General features: G+C 45.5%; 1 protein-coding gene across 1 annotated transcript in view; it reads right to left on the bottom strand.

Annotated features, from left to right (window-relative positions):
- Window positions 1-14,466, bottom strand: part of Scn8a (sodium voltage-gated channel alpha subunit 8) — a 169,231-nt gene that overhangs the window by 54,170 nt on the left and 100,595 nt on the right. The window contains exons 7-11 of the mRNA XM_036207633.1: window positions 12,595-12,816; window positions 11,118-11,181; window positions 9,466-9,607; window positions 8,083-8,289; window positions 5,517-5,810 (exon numbers count right to left, since the gene is read on the bottom strand). Of these exons, the coding sequence (XP_036063526.1) occupies window positions 5,517-5,810; window positions 8,083-8,289; window positions 9,466-9,607; window positions 11,118-11,181; window positions 12,595-12,816 (929 nt within the window). The remainder of the gene's footprint in view (window positions 1-5,516; window positions 5,811-8,082; window positions 8,290-9,465; window positions 9,608-11,117; window positions 11,182-12,594; window positions 12,817-14,466) is intronic.

The following is a 14,466-nucleotide window of genomic DNA, read 5'->3' as shown; positions in this document are numbered from 1 at the left end:
TGAGTGGACAGGAGAGAAATTTAATCAACTGTGCAGTGGCACAAAAATCTGAGGGCCTCATTAGAGGGACAGATGGACAAACAAAAACAGGAGCATCTCTGCTATTTCCCACGGTCATCTCTGATAATCTGAACCCTGGATGGGCAGGCAAGCCTGCTCCAAGATGGACTGCATTTTACTCAACTTCATTGTTTCTCTCAAATGTGCGCAGGCAGGCAGCCCACCTCCAGGACTCTACCTTCTCCATTGCCAGGACACTCTTCCTTCCCATGGTGCAGCCTGTTGCCTCTTCACGTCAACTCCCAGACCCTCGCACAGCACTCAGACCCCTTTCCAGGTGCAGCAGCCTTTTATTGTTAAATCTCCTTGGAAATCATCTACAAGCTCCTTAAGGGCACAATGTCTTTTGTATCTCTATATCTCTTGGACTGCTTTGTATACAGTAGACATAACTAAATTTCATGGCTTATATTCTGCTTACCACTGCTAACTGGCCATGCGCACAAGTAATGGGCCCCTGCTCTACCCTGGACTGGATCATGTTTCACTGACACTACCTTGTGAGCTAATCATCACCTAAAGAAAGACATTTTATTTGACAAAGAAATTTAATTTTATTTAATAAAAACTGATTGTCCCTGGGGGTTGGGGATTTAGCTCAGTGGTAGAGCGCTTGCCTAGCAAGTGCAAGGCCCTGGGTTCGATCCTCAGCTCAAAAAAAAAAAAAAAAAACAAAAAAAACAAAACAAGCAAACAAACAAAAAAAACCAATTGTCCCAAGGGCATGGCTCTATTAACTCCTGGGATCCAATCAGGTTTATGAAATGAGCAGGACTTACTTCTTATTTTCAAAATTCTTTTCCACCAACTAAGTGCCCTGGCTCTTCTCTGATGGTCACATCATAGCTACTTAAGAAACATGGCTTCTATAGATTTTTCTTGGAAGAATAGTTCTCGGGTGCTCTGGACTTCATGGATGGACCCTGCATTCTCCACACAAATCTGTAGATACCCACAGGCTTGTGACCACTGGCCGTTTGAATTATGATAAATACATAGGTGGTTTTAAATCCTCTATTTCATTCTCCTCTCATGTCTCCTTCCCACTAGCACAGCGATTCCTAAAATGTGATCTGAGGACTTCCAGTGCTCCCTGAGGTCTATCCAACCACCCTCCCTCCCAACCAGGTCACAACTATCTGATGATAACACGGATAGGATAACGATTTTAATCATTCTTATTTTCTTACAAGCATTTGAGGGATACTCTGGGCTGACAGCTTTGCTGTATTTGAAGACTTTTAACATTTTTAATACTTTATTTCAACATTTGAAAGATCTTATAGCCCAGGGGCCCAAAGTTTGGCAAAGAATAATGCATGTTGCTATCATTCATGGTTTAAGAACTGTGGGTACAAAACAGCAAAGGATGTTTAGCATACGAGCATGTGGAAGTTTAAAATACATACACAAATAAGTATGTTTAAGTTTTCTTAACTGTAATTTCTAATAAGATTAAAATACTTTTTAAAAGGCAGTGTGGGGCACTCAATCACTTTTACATTTACTTTGTGTGTAGGTGCTATTGCACACATGAGTGCAACTCATGGGAATCTGTTTAGGTGGGTCCAGGAATTAAACTCAGGCGGTCAGGCTTGGCAGCCAGCTTCTTTACCCACTGAGCATCTCACCGATCCCTGACTAATTTTAAAAGACATAAAGGTATTCTAAGACCATAAGGATCTGAAAGCTTCCACAACAGAATAAACAGGCTTCACAAAACAGAAACACAGCTTTGACATCGTATTTATCAAACTGCCATGAACCCACAAATGGGGAGCAGTGAGACAGGAGCAGGGATAGGGGAGATGTTGGAGGAACAGATGCATACCTGGACTGTGCTATGGAAAACTAAAAAAAAAAATTATTTGTTTTTCGAAACAGGGTTTCTCTGTGTAGCTCTGGCTATCCTGGAACTCAGAGACCCACCTGCCTCTGCCTCCTGAGTGCTGGGATTAAAGGCGTGCACCACTAAGGACAGCTAACTGAAAATTCTTAACCCTGTCTGTGCACCAGTGAGGAAAAAGGGCTGGGGCAGAGACTCCAGAGTAGAGGGAACTGAGTCCAAACTGTGGCTCCCGTGCCTACTAGTGTCGTGACCTGAATACATCAGCCGTCTCTCTAGGTTCCTTCAAATACAGTCAGAGAAACTGCAGGTGAGTCTCAGGACAAAGTGTTTGCTGCCATGCAGGGCATCTAAGTCTGAGCCAGTCTTGGCAGACAGCCATGGCCGCTAGCAATCCTCCATCTTTCAAATGGAGAAATTAGAGGAAGTGAACCCTTTCATGCAAAGCAGGACATCTCAGAACCCAGTTTTATTTTCTAAGCGAGGGAGCAATCAATGTGACTCTGCTAAAGCCTATAGATTAATCAGAGAGCATTCAATAGCCAAGCCTAGGATCAGTGAGGTATTCATTATGGAGCGCAGTGATGTTCTCAAGACAAGGACAGAGCCACAACAGAGCTGCAATCACAGTCCCCAAAAGAGCAGGAGAAAGGGGATGAAGGTGACACTGAGGTGGTTGTCGGGGGCCGTGATGACGTTCTAGAGGGAGTGAAATCAGGTTTCTGCACGTCCTGCATTCATTTAGTCAAGAGCATCTGAAGGACAGTCATGGGTATAAAAGCTGACTTTAGACCTCAGAGGAAGAGAGGATGTGAACGTAAATATGGAGATAGGGTATACAGACAGTAAAAACAACAAAGACACACACACAGCATGATGTAAAGATGGAAGAGGGACTACAGCTTGGGGTGAGGGAGTCAGGGGACGACTCCTCACATCTTTCTGTGAGGAACAACTGTGATGTGGACATTTACAGAGGGGACAACACTTAGGGCGTCTCCACACAAGGCAGAAAACAAATGTCACCCATGAGAAGTATCTGGTGGTTCATTCTGGATTAAGGCCCGGGTTCCTGATGGGGCCTAGTGACTACAGACAGAAGGATGTCTGTCTCCACACTGGTGCAGATTTTGCTGCAAACCTCACGATAAAGAACCAGGACTTCACCAGCAAACAGAATTACTCTCAGTAGGAAAATGCATTCTTCTTAAACTATTCTGAACTGTCAATATTTTCTTCAATACCCAACTCAAGCTCTCATTTCCTTTGATAAGATTGTACATTTTCTATGATATGGAAAAGTTAAGATGGCCAGGGAGCACCCTCCTGTCTACAAACATCTGCTCTGCCCTTACCTGTTTTCCAGGTTTCGACGAGGCATCCCTCTCCTGCTAACTAACGACTGTGTCTAACTCCCATCCTCCGAGATGGTCACCTGTTTCTAAGCTGCACTTCGCCCTCTAACCTGACTTTGCCAGCTTTGGTTCCCATTATACAAAAACAAAACAAAACAAAACAAAAAAAACGCTGATTTTCATCTATACTCTTTTTTGTGTTTATTTATTTTGATTTATGTGTGTGGGTGTTTTGCCTGTATGTATGGCTGGGTACTATGTGCATGCCTGGTGCTGGTGAAGGCCAGAAGAGGGGGTGCTGGGAATCAAACCTGGGTCCTCTGGAATGCAGCCAATGATCTGCATTCTGACCCCTCTCTGCAGCTATATGTGCTGTTTCCTTTCTTTGGAGACAGGGTTTCTCTCTGTGGCCCTGACTGTCCTGGAACTCGCTCTGTAGACCAGGCTGGCCTCAAGTTCAGAGATCCCCCTGCCTCTGCCTCCTGAGTGCTGGGATTAAAGGCATGTGCCACTACACACAACTGTGTGTTGTTATCTTGAGACAGGGTTTTGATATGTAGCCCATGTTGGCCTTGAATTTGGGATTCTTTTGCCTTAGGCATCCGAGTCTTGGAATTACCAGCACGTGCCACCTTGTCAAGCTCTCACACACACTCTTTAATCTACAGTCATTGTCTCTACTCCACTCAGTGGGCACCCACCTCCCCTGTATGAAATCCTGTCACCTAAGTCCTCAGTGACTTCTCTGCTGCCAGATCAAAGAGACACTTCCAATTCAAATCTCACCTCCGTTCAGTTTCAGTCGACTGCCCTGCCCTGTATTCTCCAACCTGTCTACTGCCTACCAAGCTCACTGCTCTTTCAGAACCTCCACTGCCCATCCGTCACCATCCCATCTCCTTCTCCAGGAACAACAGTCACATCGGTAGCCTGCGCTCTCTCCCTGATTTGTTCTTCCCGAGTGGTGTCATCTGGTTTCATGGCTCTAGTGTCTACGCTCCTGTCAGGACATCCCCCAGAACTGCCACTCTCCTTTACTCTAATGCCTGAAAGACCTCAGTACCTGATTATATATATCCGAGTAACTCAAACTTGGGATGTCTAACCTGCAGTACACTTTTCTTCAAGCCTGGAGCACCCTTTTCTGCCTCACCAGCATGCACATCCGTTATCTGTGATGGATTTAAGCCTCGGTGAGAATTTATCTTTCCCAGAAAGTTATGGCACACGACTCTAGAACAACCCTAATATGTTCCATTTATGGAAAATATATGTAAGACACACACACACACACACACACACACACACACACACACACACACTACATCTGCTATACTGCACTGTAAGATCCCGAGGGCAGGGCAGAGGTTTAACCATCTCTTAATCTCTAGGACCTAGGACCATCTCTGACTCTTGGTAGATACTCCATAAATTCTTGCTACATGAACAGTGAAATTATATTTCAGAAAGTGACCTCTCCATAGTACAAGACAAAAAGGAGAGAGAGAGAGAGAGAGAGAGACAGACAGACAGACAGACAGACAGACAGACAGACACACTGGAGAAGGCATAAGTGCAATGGAAAAGATTCGTGAGGTAAGCCCAGACTAACGGGAACAGGAAGAAGGGTGTACACAGGAAAGCCCTGCCGTGATAAAATGAACAGGACTGGCCAAAACCCAACTGGGAGGTAGTAGATACAAAGGCAAATGAGTCATCTCTGTGAATAAAAGAGAAGACACTGGCTCCACTGCTCCCCTCCTTGTTACTGTGCTCTAGCCACACCTAGCAAGTTTGTAGTGTTTTCTTGAAACAGGAATTAAATGGTCAAATATCTTTAAAACCCAAAGTGGCCCATCATTTGCTGATATTTACAGTAATAAAATAAGTTACTGACAGTTTCTCTGCCTGTCTTAGTCTCTACATTAGTCAAAGTGGATAAAACTGGAGGTTTTCAATACAGTACAGGATAATTGATGGCACTATATGGCACCACAATCAATTGCTAGAAGTTGCCACGCTCAAGGAAGACATCCTAAAGACTTTCACAACAGCTACTATTAAAAGCCCCTCTCGGCGATTGACCTCCAGGCTTGCTGACGTGATGTAATCACTAGTGCGAAGGGCTCTGAGGCTCCACTTACAACCAGGGAGGGCAGGATTAAAGAGTGTTAGCAAGGTGCTGGGGAGGAAGACCAGTGTAAAGACAGTCCAGGAGCTGCAAGCCAGATGAGATGACAATGCAGAGCATTTACCTGATTCATGATGGAAAACTTCCTCCCTATCCTGTTGTCTGGCAGCCGGAAGCCCTTCCTTCTCATGCCATCTTCCGACTCCGACTTAAACACCTTCTCGGGGTCTCCCTTCTCCTCCCCCTCAGAGAGTTCCTTCTGCTTCCTCTTCTTCCGCCTGTTCCGACGCTCCTTGGCACTCTTAGAGCTGAGTTTAGAAAGTTCAGAGGAGCTCCGCGGAGAGCCGACCCCATCTTCACCTTCTTCCTCAATGGCATCTTCTGAGACAGTGCCGGCTGAAGTGGCCATTGCAGCAGCCTAGGAAAGGGGCCACACAGACAGACGGAGTCAGAAGCACTGTCTGGCGCCACCCATGCCAGCCACGGGCAGACAGGGACATGAGGGAGCCCGCCCTGGAAAGGAGGAGGCTGTGGTCAGCACTGGATGCTAACACCCTCTGGGTGAGCTTGCATCCTGGTACACAGGCCTGAGTGAGCAGAGCACTCATGGCAGGCACGCTGGGATTCCTTAGCAACAGTGGAAATGAATGCTTAGAAACCATATTACATATCATTGGGCAAACTCTGCAAAATACATACGTGTATCTGCATCTATGTGTACATATAGATATGATCAGAAAGATAAACGGTAAGAGTAAGAATCACAGTTGTCTCTAAATTTTATTTTTTGCTTATAGCTTCATTTTAAATATTAAAAAATATTCATTATTGTATGTATGTGTATGGTGTGTGTGTGTACAGAGATCAGAGGGACAGCTTTTATGAAACTGTTTTTACATTCCACATTTAATGTGCCCTGGGGTACTCAAACTCAGGTCACCAGGCTTGTGTGGCAAATTTGAAACCCACCGAGTCATCTTACTGTAGCTCCCACCTCCCTAAGTGTGTGTGTGTGCGTGCATTTGTGTGTGTGTGTGTGTGTGTGCGTGCATGTGTGTGTGTGCGTGCATGTGTGTGTGTGTGCGTGCATGTGTGTGCGCGTGTGCGTGCATGTGTGTGTGTGCGCGTGTGTGTGCGCGCGTGTGCGTGTGTGCGTGTGTGTGCGTGCATGTGTGTGCGTGTGTGTGTGTGTGTGCGTGCGTGTGCATGCATGTGTGCGTGTGTGTGTGTGTGTGTGTGTGTGTGTGTGTATGCATGCTCTTATGGACAAGTGTGTGCAGTTGAGGTCAGAAGTGAATGTCGGAGTCCATCCACCGTGTTTTTTGAGACAGGGTCTCTAACTAGCCTGGAACTCATCAAGTAGGCTAGGATGGCTTGGCAGGGATCCCTGGGATCCACCTGTCTCTGTCTCTTCTGGGTTAGTATTGCAAACATAAGCCACCATGTTTGGATTTTATGTGGGTTCTGGGGATAAACTTAGATCCTCATGATTGTGTGGCAAGCACTTTAGTTGACAGAATTTTCTTCCCAGTTCCCTATATTATCTTTTAAATAATAAATAATACTCTATGGCCACAGTAAATCCATGATGGGTATCCTAATGTTTTTCTGAACCAAAAAGTGGCTGTGTTTGGGCGTTTAGACCTATTGTAGAGCACCTGTGCTAAGGATGCAAAAAGTTCTGTGCTCAGTTCCCAGCACCAAGTCAAAAACAAACCAGTCTCTACTGACTGGAGCACTAACTACTCACCTGTCTCCCTGCACTAACTACTCACCTGTCTGTCTCCCTGCACTAACTACTCACCTGTCTGTCTCCCTGCACTAACTACTCACCTGTCTCCCTGCACTAACTACTCATCTGTCTCCCTGCACTAACTACTCATCTGTCTCCCTGCACTAACTACTCACCTGTCTGTCTCCCTGCACTAACTACTCATCTGTCTCCCTGCACTAACTACTCACCTGTCTGTCTTCCTGCACTAACTACTCACCTGTCTCCCTGCACTAACTACTCACCTGTCTGTCTCCCTGCACTAACTACTCACCTGTCTCCCTGCACTAACTACTCATCTGTCTCCCTGCACTAACTACTCATCTGTCTCCCTGCACTAACTACTCACCTGTCTGTCTCCCTGCACTAACTACTCATCTGTCTCCCTGCACTAACTACTCACCTGTCTGTCTTCCTGCACTAACTACTCACCTGTCTCCCTGCACTAACTACTCACCTGTCTGTCTCCCTGCACTAACTACTCACCTGTCTCCCTGCACTAACTACTCACCTGTCTCCCTGCACTAACTACTCATCTGTCTCCCTGCACTAACTACTCACCTGTCTTCCTGCACTAACTACTCACCTGTCTTCCTGCACTAACTACTCACCTGTCTCCCTGCACTAACTACTCACCTGCCTTCCTGCACTAACTACTCACCTGCCTTCCTGCACTAACTACTCACCTGTCTCCCTGCACTAACTACTCACCTGTCTTCCTGCACTAACTATTCACCTGTCTCCCTGCACTAACTACTCACCCGTCTTCCTGCACTAACTAACTACTCATCTCTCTTTTCCCAGTCATCACAGACACGAGTGCTGAGCTGAGAGAGTCAATAAAAGACCAATTGCAGCGGCAGTCAGCTGGAGCTCAGCACCGACGCCTGGAAGAAGGCCGCTGTGCAGAGCCCCTCACCTGGGCCTCTTCCTGCTGCTTCTTGAGCTGCTCCAACATTGCTTTGAACTCAGCCTCTTTTTGCTCGGCCTCTTCCAAGGTTGCCTGGTTCTGCTCTTCATAAGCCATGGCCACCACAGCCAAGATCAAGTTCACCAAGTAGAAAGAACCCACAAAGATGACCAGGACAAAGAAGATCATGTATGTTTTCCCAGCTGCTCGTAAGGTCTGAAAGACAAAAGCGGCCTTCTCAGTTATTCCCATCGAATAAAGCAGGATAAAAACACACTGAGCACAGCTCCTCAGCAGCAACCACTGCTGGCTGGGTAGGTCAGAGCTGCCTTGCATGGCACTCTGCACCCATCCCATATCCCAGTGGTCAAACGCCTTCCTAAAGCTTACCCCTCACTTCCACTGTGGAGAAAACATCCCCTGCATTTTGCTTTCATAGAAAAATATCCTGTCTGTCTGTCGACCTACCTATCTTAGACAAGACCTCACGATGTAGCCCTGGTTGGTATAGGACTTGCTATATAAATCAGACGGGCTTAAAACTCCCGGTGATCCTCCTGCCCTTGTCTCCTGACTGCCAGGACCACCACCCACATCACAGGCCTAGTTAGCGAATCTTTTTCTTCCAGTTAGCAAGGACTGAATGGAATCTGGTGCCTATTATGCCCAACAGGAAGAACTGACTTTGGATTGGAACTAGAAACCTCTCTTATTGAGGCTATTTTTGCAAGGAGAGATTTACTCCCCCCCCCCCCCAGACCTGAGGACCAAACCCAGGGCCTTGAGCTAAATCCCCAACCCCAAGATTTACTTTTTATTCTCTAACTAACCAGTATCATCAAATACCACAGTCAAAGAGAAAACAATGGACTGTCATGGAATCATCAGCAACACTAATTTCCTCATTATGACGTGTGTACAAGACACCTGAAGTCATCAATGTGGCCCAACACTTCGGGTCCAGCCTTAATCTCACTCACCACATACCTAGACAAGTCCAAATTTACAGCTCTAAGTCATACTTCAAGATGGCACGGATAGAAATCCCATCATTTTACTACGGGAAGGTGCCTTGTACAAACGAGCGTTTGCTATTTCTTAGATGCCCCGACACTGAGACCCTAGTAGACCACCATGGAGAGTGAAGGGGGACAGCAGGCTGCAAACCTCCAGGCTGGCCCGAGGCTGTCAAGGTGTCAGCTACATCGGACCGTGACTAAACACTCAAGAAACGGGGCAGAGAGCTGGGTGAATTCACCCATCCTACTGTGTGGGAAATGCCATTCTCATATCCTATTTAATGTCTTCACTATAGGACTGTCACACAGACGTCCCCAACTCATCATATCCTCATGCAGACTTCATCACTAAAGAAAAAGAGGTATTACTTACCAACTGGTATAAGTTCTCCCAATAGTCCTGGGTCATAAGGCGAAATAATGCCAAGAAGGCCCAGCTGAAAGTATCAAAGCTTGTGTAACCATAGTTGGGATTCCTTCCTGCTTTCATACACTGGTAACCCTCCGGGCATTGCCTGAAAAAAGAAAAGGGTTACAATGGGATGGGGACCCGGCTCAGTGGAGGAGTACTTACCTAGTAACTCCAAGTCCCTCAATTTTATTCCTGGCAACACACACACACACACACACACACACACACACACACACACACACACACAGAATGAGACAGAAAGAAAGTTTAGGAACTTTCAAAATTATCCTACCAAGTCTATTATCAGGGATAACAGATTACACAAACCCATCTATTCCATGCCTTTGAAGGTAGAAATAGCCACCTTTATAGCCAGGAGCACAAAACTGGAGGAAAAATAAGGAGAGGGAGCGAAAAAGGAGGGGAGGGAGAGAGGGGGAGAGAAAGAAAGAGGAGGAGGAGGAAGACAAGGAGGAAAGAGAAAGGGAAGAAAAGAACAGCTAGTCAACGTCTGGGAAGGCTTAGAATCTGAGTAACCTGGCAGTCTTCAAGGATGCAGATGCTGAGATCTGTGCATACCCAGCTGCGGGAAGTTCAATGGGTGGAGCCCACGTGTACTTTAGAGACAGGTCAGATGGCTGCATATGTGCCAAGCATAAGAAGCACTCTGCCTTAGGATATCACAGATCCACATTAATGTATGATTTCAATCAAATTACTAATTGATTAATTATTAATTCATATCAGCTACTACTGTCAATGACAAATAGTTAAGTTCAGGTCTTCTTGGTTGTCTGTTTTAACACTTGCTGTGCTGACCTAAGTTATGGGGATTAATGATATAAATATAAATAAATGATATCAATTATATGATTTCTTCTGCTTTTGGACTCATCTGATGTCTCTTTTAATGTAATTTCTAGTATCTACTTCAATATAGAACTTAACACTACTTCTGGTTGTCTGGATTATATTAAAACTGCAGATCAGCACACAGGGGACCAATGTACTGAGTGAGCCATCACCACCTACATGCGTTTACAGAATAGTTGTGTGGATAGTATTTAACAGGCCCCTACAGTAACCCTGTGAGGAAGAGCGCAGAGCTTATTAGATCTCTGTCATGGAGGAGGAAACGGAGACTTGAATAGGTTGGATGGCTTGGCAACATTCTTAGAGCTCAACACAGCTCAAACAGGAGCGAATCCTAAATTGGTATCTATCCCTTCCCCCACAGTGCCAGATCTAGTGTGCTCGGGGTTGTCCTTGGATGTTGAACTCTCACCAAGACAGTGTCTTTGCTCCATATTGTAATAACTGTGTGAGAGGATGAGAGGGTCCACAAGAGGCAGGCAAGCCATTTGGTGCTACAGAGTTTCCCTATCTTTCCACACCTTTCACTGTAGTTTGAGATTACTGGTGCATTCACCTTCTAGTGAAATATCAACTCTGAATGGTCAAATATGAAACAGAAAGAAAATCTGAGTCAGCCAATAGGTCAGATCCATGTGTAGTACCCAGTATGAGAGCATAAAGAAAGTGAGGCTATTGCTCATTAGACCCAACTCATACTAGGCACATTAATGAAGAATAACATCAGGTGAGCTACTTACCCAGCATCGGAACTGTTCCCACAGAGCAAGGGCTCTAGCATGCCAGGAACCGTGTAAAAGTTTGCTAGAAAAGTTGGAAGAGGCAGGAAATGAATAGGCAGATTTCAGTGAATGAGAGAATAAACTTACACGGTCCCTAGCCTGCCAGCAGGAGCAGCTATTGGTTTTAGCTCATATAAATCTTTCCCAGCAGCAGGGAGCTGATGAGAACCCCTCCCATTAATGATCTCCTGTATATCTACAGCAGAGCTACCCTAAAAGCCCTCAAGGTGATACTGCATTCTCAGGCACTTGACTTCTTGGTATTTCAGCTCTGTATGCTGAGTTCTGTAACTTGGATTAAAGGGTCTAAGTCAGTGGTTCTCAACCTTCCTGATGCTGCAACCCACTCATACAACTCCACATGTTGTGGTGACCCCCCAACCATAAATTATTTCGTTGCTACTTCATAACTGTAATTCTGCTACTGCTATGAATCCTAATGTCAATATCTGATACGCAGGATATGGTCCCAGGTGGGACAGAAACTTCCATCCAAAGATATGTGACCCGTCTAAAGTAAGTTTCTGAGATCTTCATCCCTTTATATAACTTCACCCTTTTATCCTTGTAATATTTTTACCAAGATGTTCTAAAATTCCGCACTAGACATAAGTTGCCATGTCCTACTTTAAATCAGAAGGCTCTGCCCCTGAGATCTCCTTTGCAATACTTTCTTGAGGCTACTTAACTGATTTTATTTCTCTCGTGTGACTAGTGGTGATACTTCTTTTTTTTGTTGTTGTGAATAGAACTATCGTTACACCAAATTCTCTTTAATGCAAGACCCTAGAGTGATTTGATTCCTCAAATGAAATTATTCAAACTCCTTAACTGTAGTAAGATCAAATCATATCTCAGAGATCACCTGACTCCCTAGACAAGACCTACTGCAAAGCTCTTGCTAGCATTAAGGAGTTTTGGTTCATAAGCAGAGTCTAGACTGAACGCATGACTGTTCCAGGTAACCCAGCAACAAAAAGCAGCTTACTGAGAGTCTAGACATGACTTCTAAAGCACAAGTTTACGGGTGCATGTGAAGACAGTTTAAGCGTTCACTTGGTTTCCAAGGACTGAAGCTTAGTCAGGTGTAGCAGTGGTGAACACCAGCACGTGGGAGGCAGAGGCAGACAGATCTCTGTGAGTTCAAGGCCAGCCTAGTCTACATAGTGAGCTCCAGGACAGCCAGGGCTACATAGTGAGGCCCTGTCTCCAAATAAAATAATGATGATGATGATGATGATGATGATGATGATGATGATGATGACGATGATGACTTGAGAGCGTCTGCACAGCCCCTCCTTGAACAAAGGGGAATGGCTTCTCAGGCCGAGGCAGTGCTGAGACTTTCTGGGCCGGGCCACTTTGTGTAGCTCGGGTGGCTCCTGACAAGTAGCCTCAGGTCAAGCTTCCCTCCTGCAGTGCCGGGGACACCTACTTTTATTGTTGATATATTCTTCCCAGTCAAAGCCTCTGGTGCCGTTTTCAAGGTAGCTCTCATTGAAGTTTATGGGCCACACCACACACTTGTTCCGAAGGTTCCCCATGAACAGCTGCAGGCCAATTAGGGCGAAAACGCTCAAGCAGAACACGGTCAAGATCATCACATCCGACAGCTTCTTCACAGACTGAATGAGGGCACCCACGATTGTCTTCAGGCCTGAAGAGACAGAGCCCCCCCAAAACCAGAGTCAACTCAAGTCCTCCCTACTTCCCCAGCCCTCCCCCAACTTAGTCCTACCCCCAACTCTCCCACAGCACCCCCGAGATATGGCCACTGCACCTTGACACACAGAATGAGTAGGGAGAATTATCAGTTTCCAGAAGGATCCATTTCTAAGTCAATAATTCTTTACAAAAGAATCGAAAGAAGCTGCTTCCATTAGCACTTCTATTAGTGGCTCCTTCCTCCCTGCACGCACCTCCTCTCCCAGGTCTTCCCATAGGCTGGTCCCTTCTCCCAGATGCTCAATTCCTGCTCTTGCCCTCCCCACCTAACTCCTCCTTCCCCTTCTGGTCTCAGTGAAAGCCCTGCCCCAAGAAGCCCTCCCCGCCTCCCCACTCGCCTCCCTCCCTCTCCTACCGTCAGAGCCTTCTAGTCTCCCTGTACCATCTGCCGTGGTTAGAACTCATTTTCTGTCTGTCTTGTCCACTGTTGTAACATAGCGTCTAACTCACAATAAATATTTGTTGAGTAAACAAATAAAAAAGGACCAGGGATTAAGGAGGTTTCCAAGTTGGAAAGGGAACCACTGAGCAGTTTATAAGTCAGTGAGAAGCAAGAAGGTACAACATCTTTTCTGAAGACGTCTGGAAAGATTAAGTGTTATCAATATAGCATTTACAGTTGCCTTTCCATTAAAAAGTACAAGTCCTGCTTGTTGCAGCAACCTTTCTTGTGCTCTACATTAAAAACAAAACACTTGTAACTCATTTTAATGTAAGGTTTTATTTTATTTTGCTTTTGTGGTTGGTGCTGGGAATTGAATTCAACTTTTGTGTATACCTGGCGCATGCCTCCCAGGGAGTTATGTTATACCAGTCTGAATTTGAGGTTTAAAATGTGAGACATGGGTTCAAATTTAAACTTGACGACGGCCACTTCCACATTGCATAGGGAGATATTAGTGATGGGTGACACATAAGAATATAAGTTTACGGTGCTTGAGCCAAAAGAGTCTATGCGTGGCAATCCTCAGCATGCCCCACAGCAGGCAATCATAGGACATGGCCCACAGAACATGGACACTCCTGCAGTGTACAAGGTGAGCAAGAGGAGACTCTGAGTCTCGTCACACCAGGCCTCAGGGATCAGCTTTTGATGGCAAACAAACAAGGCTGGCATTCCAGAGACAGCCAATGTGAGCATTGCTGGCCCTGGTTGGTGGGTCATCACTAATCTTAATCAAGGTGTGCCACTTACACATATCATCTGAGCCCTACATCTAACCCTCTGGGCTCTCAGCATCTTACCTTTAAAAGGATAACTAGAATGAGGCTGTGTTGATGTCAGAGCATTTGACTAGCACAGGGAAGGCCCTGGTTTCCATCCTCAACACCACCAGAAATAAATGAGTAAATAAAGAGGCAGTCGCATCTGACTGCCAGACTGCTGTGAGGATTGAGCATGTTCCATACTTAAGAGAGCGGCTGGTGCACGGTGAATGAGGTTAATTATTATTGTCTGAGCCTCAATTGATTCATCTATAAAGATTTGCAATACCAATTTCATTGAATGGTCATGACATTTAAGTAAAATAACAAATATAAAAAATATCTAATGCAGGACATGACACAGATCATGTGTCAC

The sequence above is a fragment of the Onychomys torridus genome, chromosome 16, assembly GCF_903995425.1.
Source record: "Onychomys torridus chromosome 16, mOncTor1.1, whole genome shotgun sequence".
NCBI lineage: Eukaryota > Metazoa > Chordata > Mammalia > Rodentia > Cricetidae > Onychomys > Onychomys torridus.
This window is presented reverse-complemented; position numbering and strand designations above follow the sequence as displayed.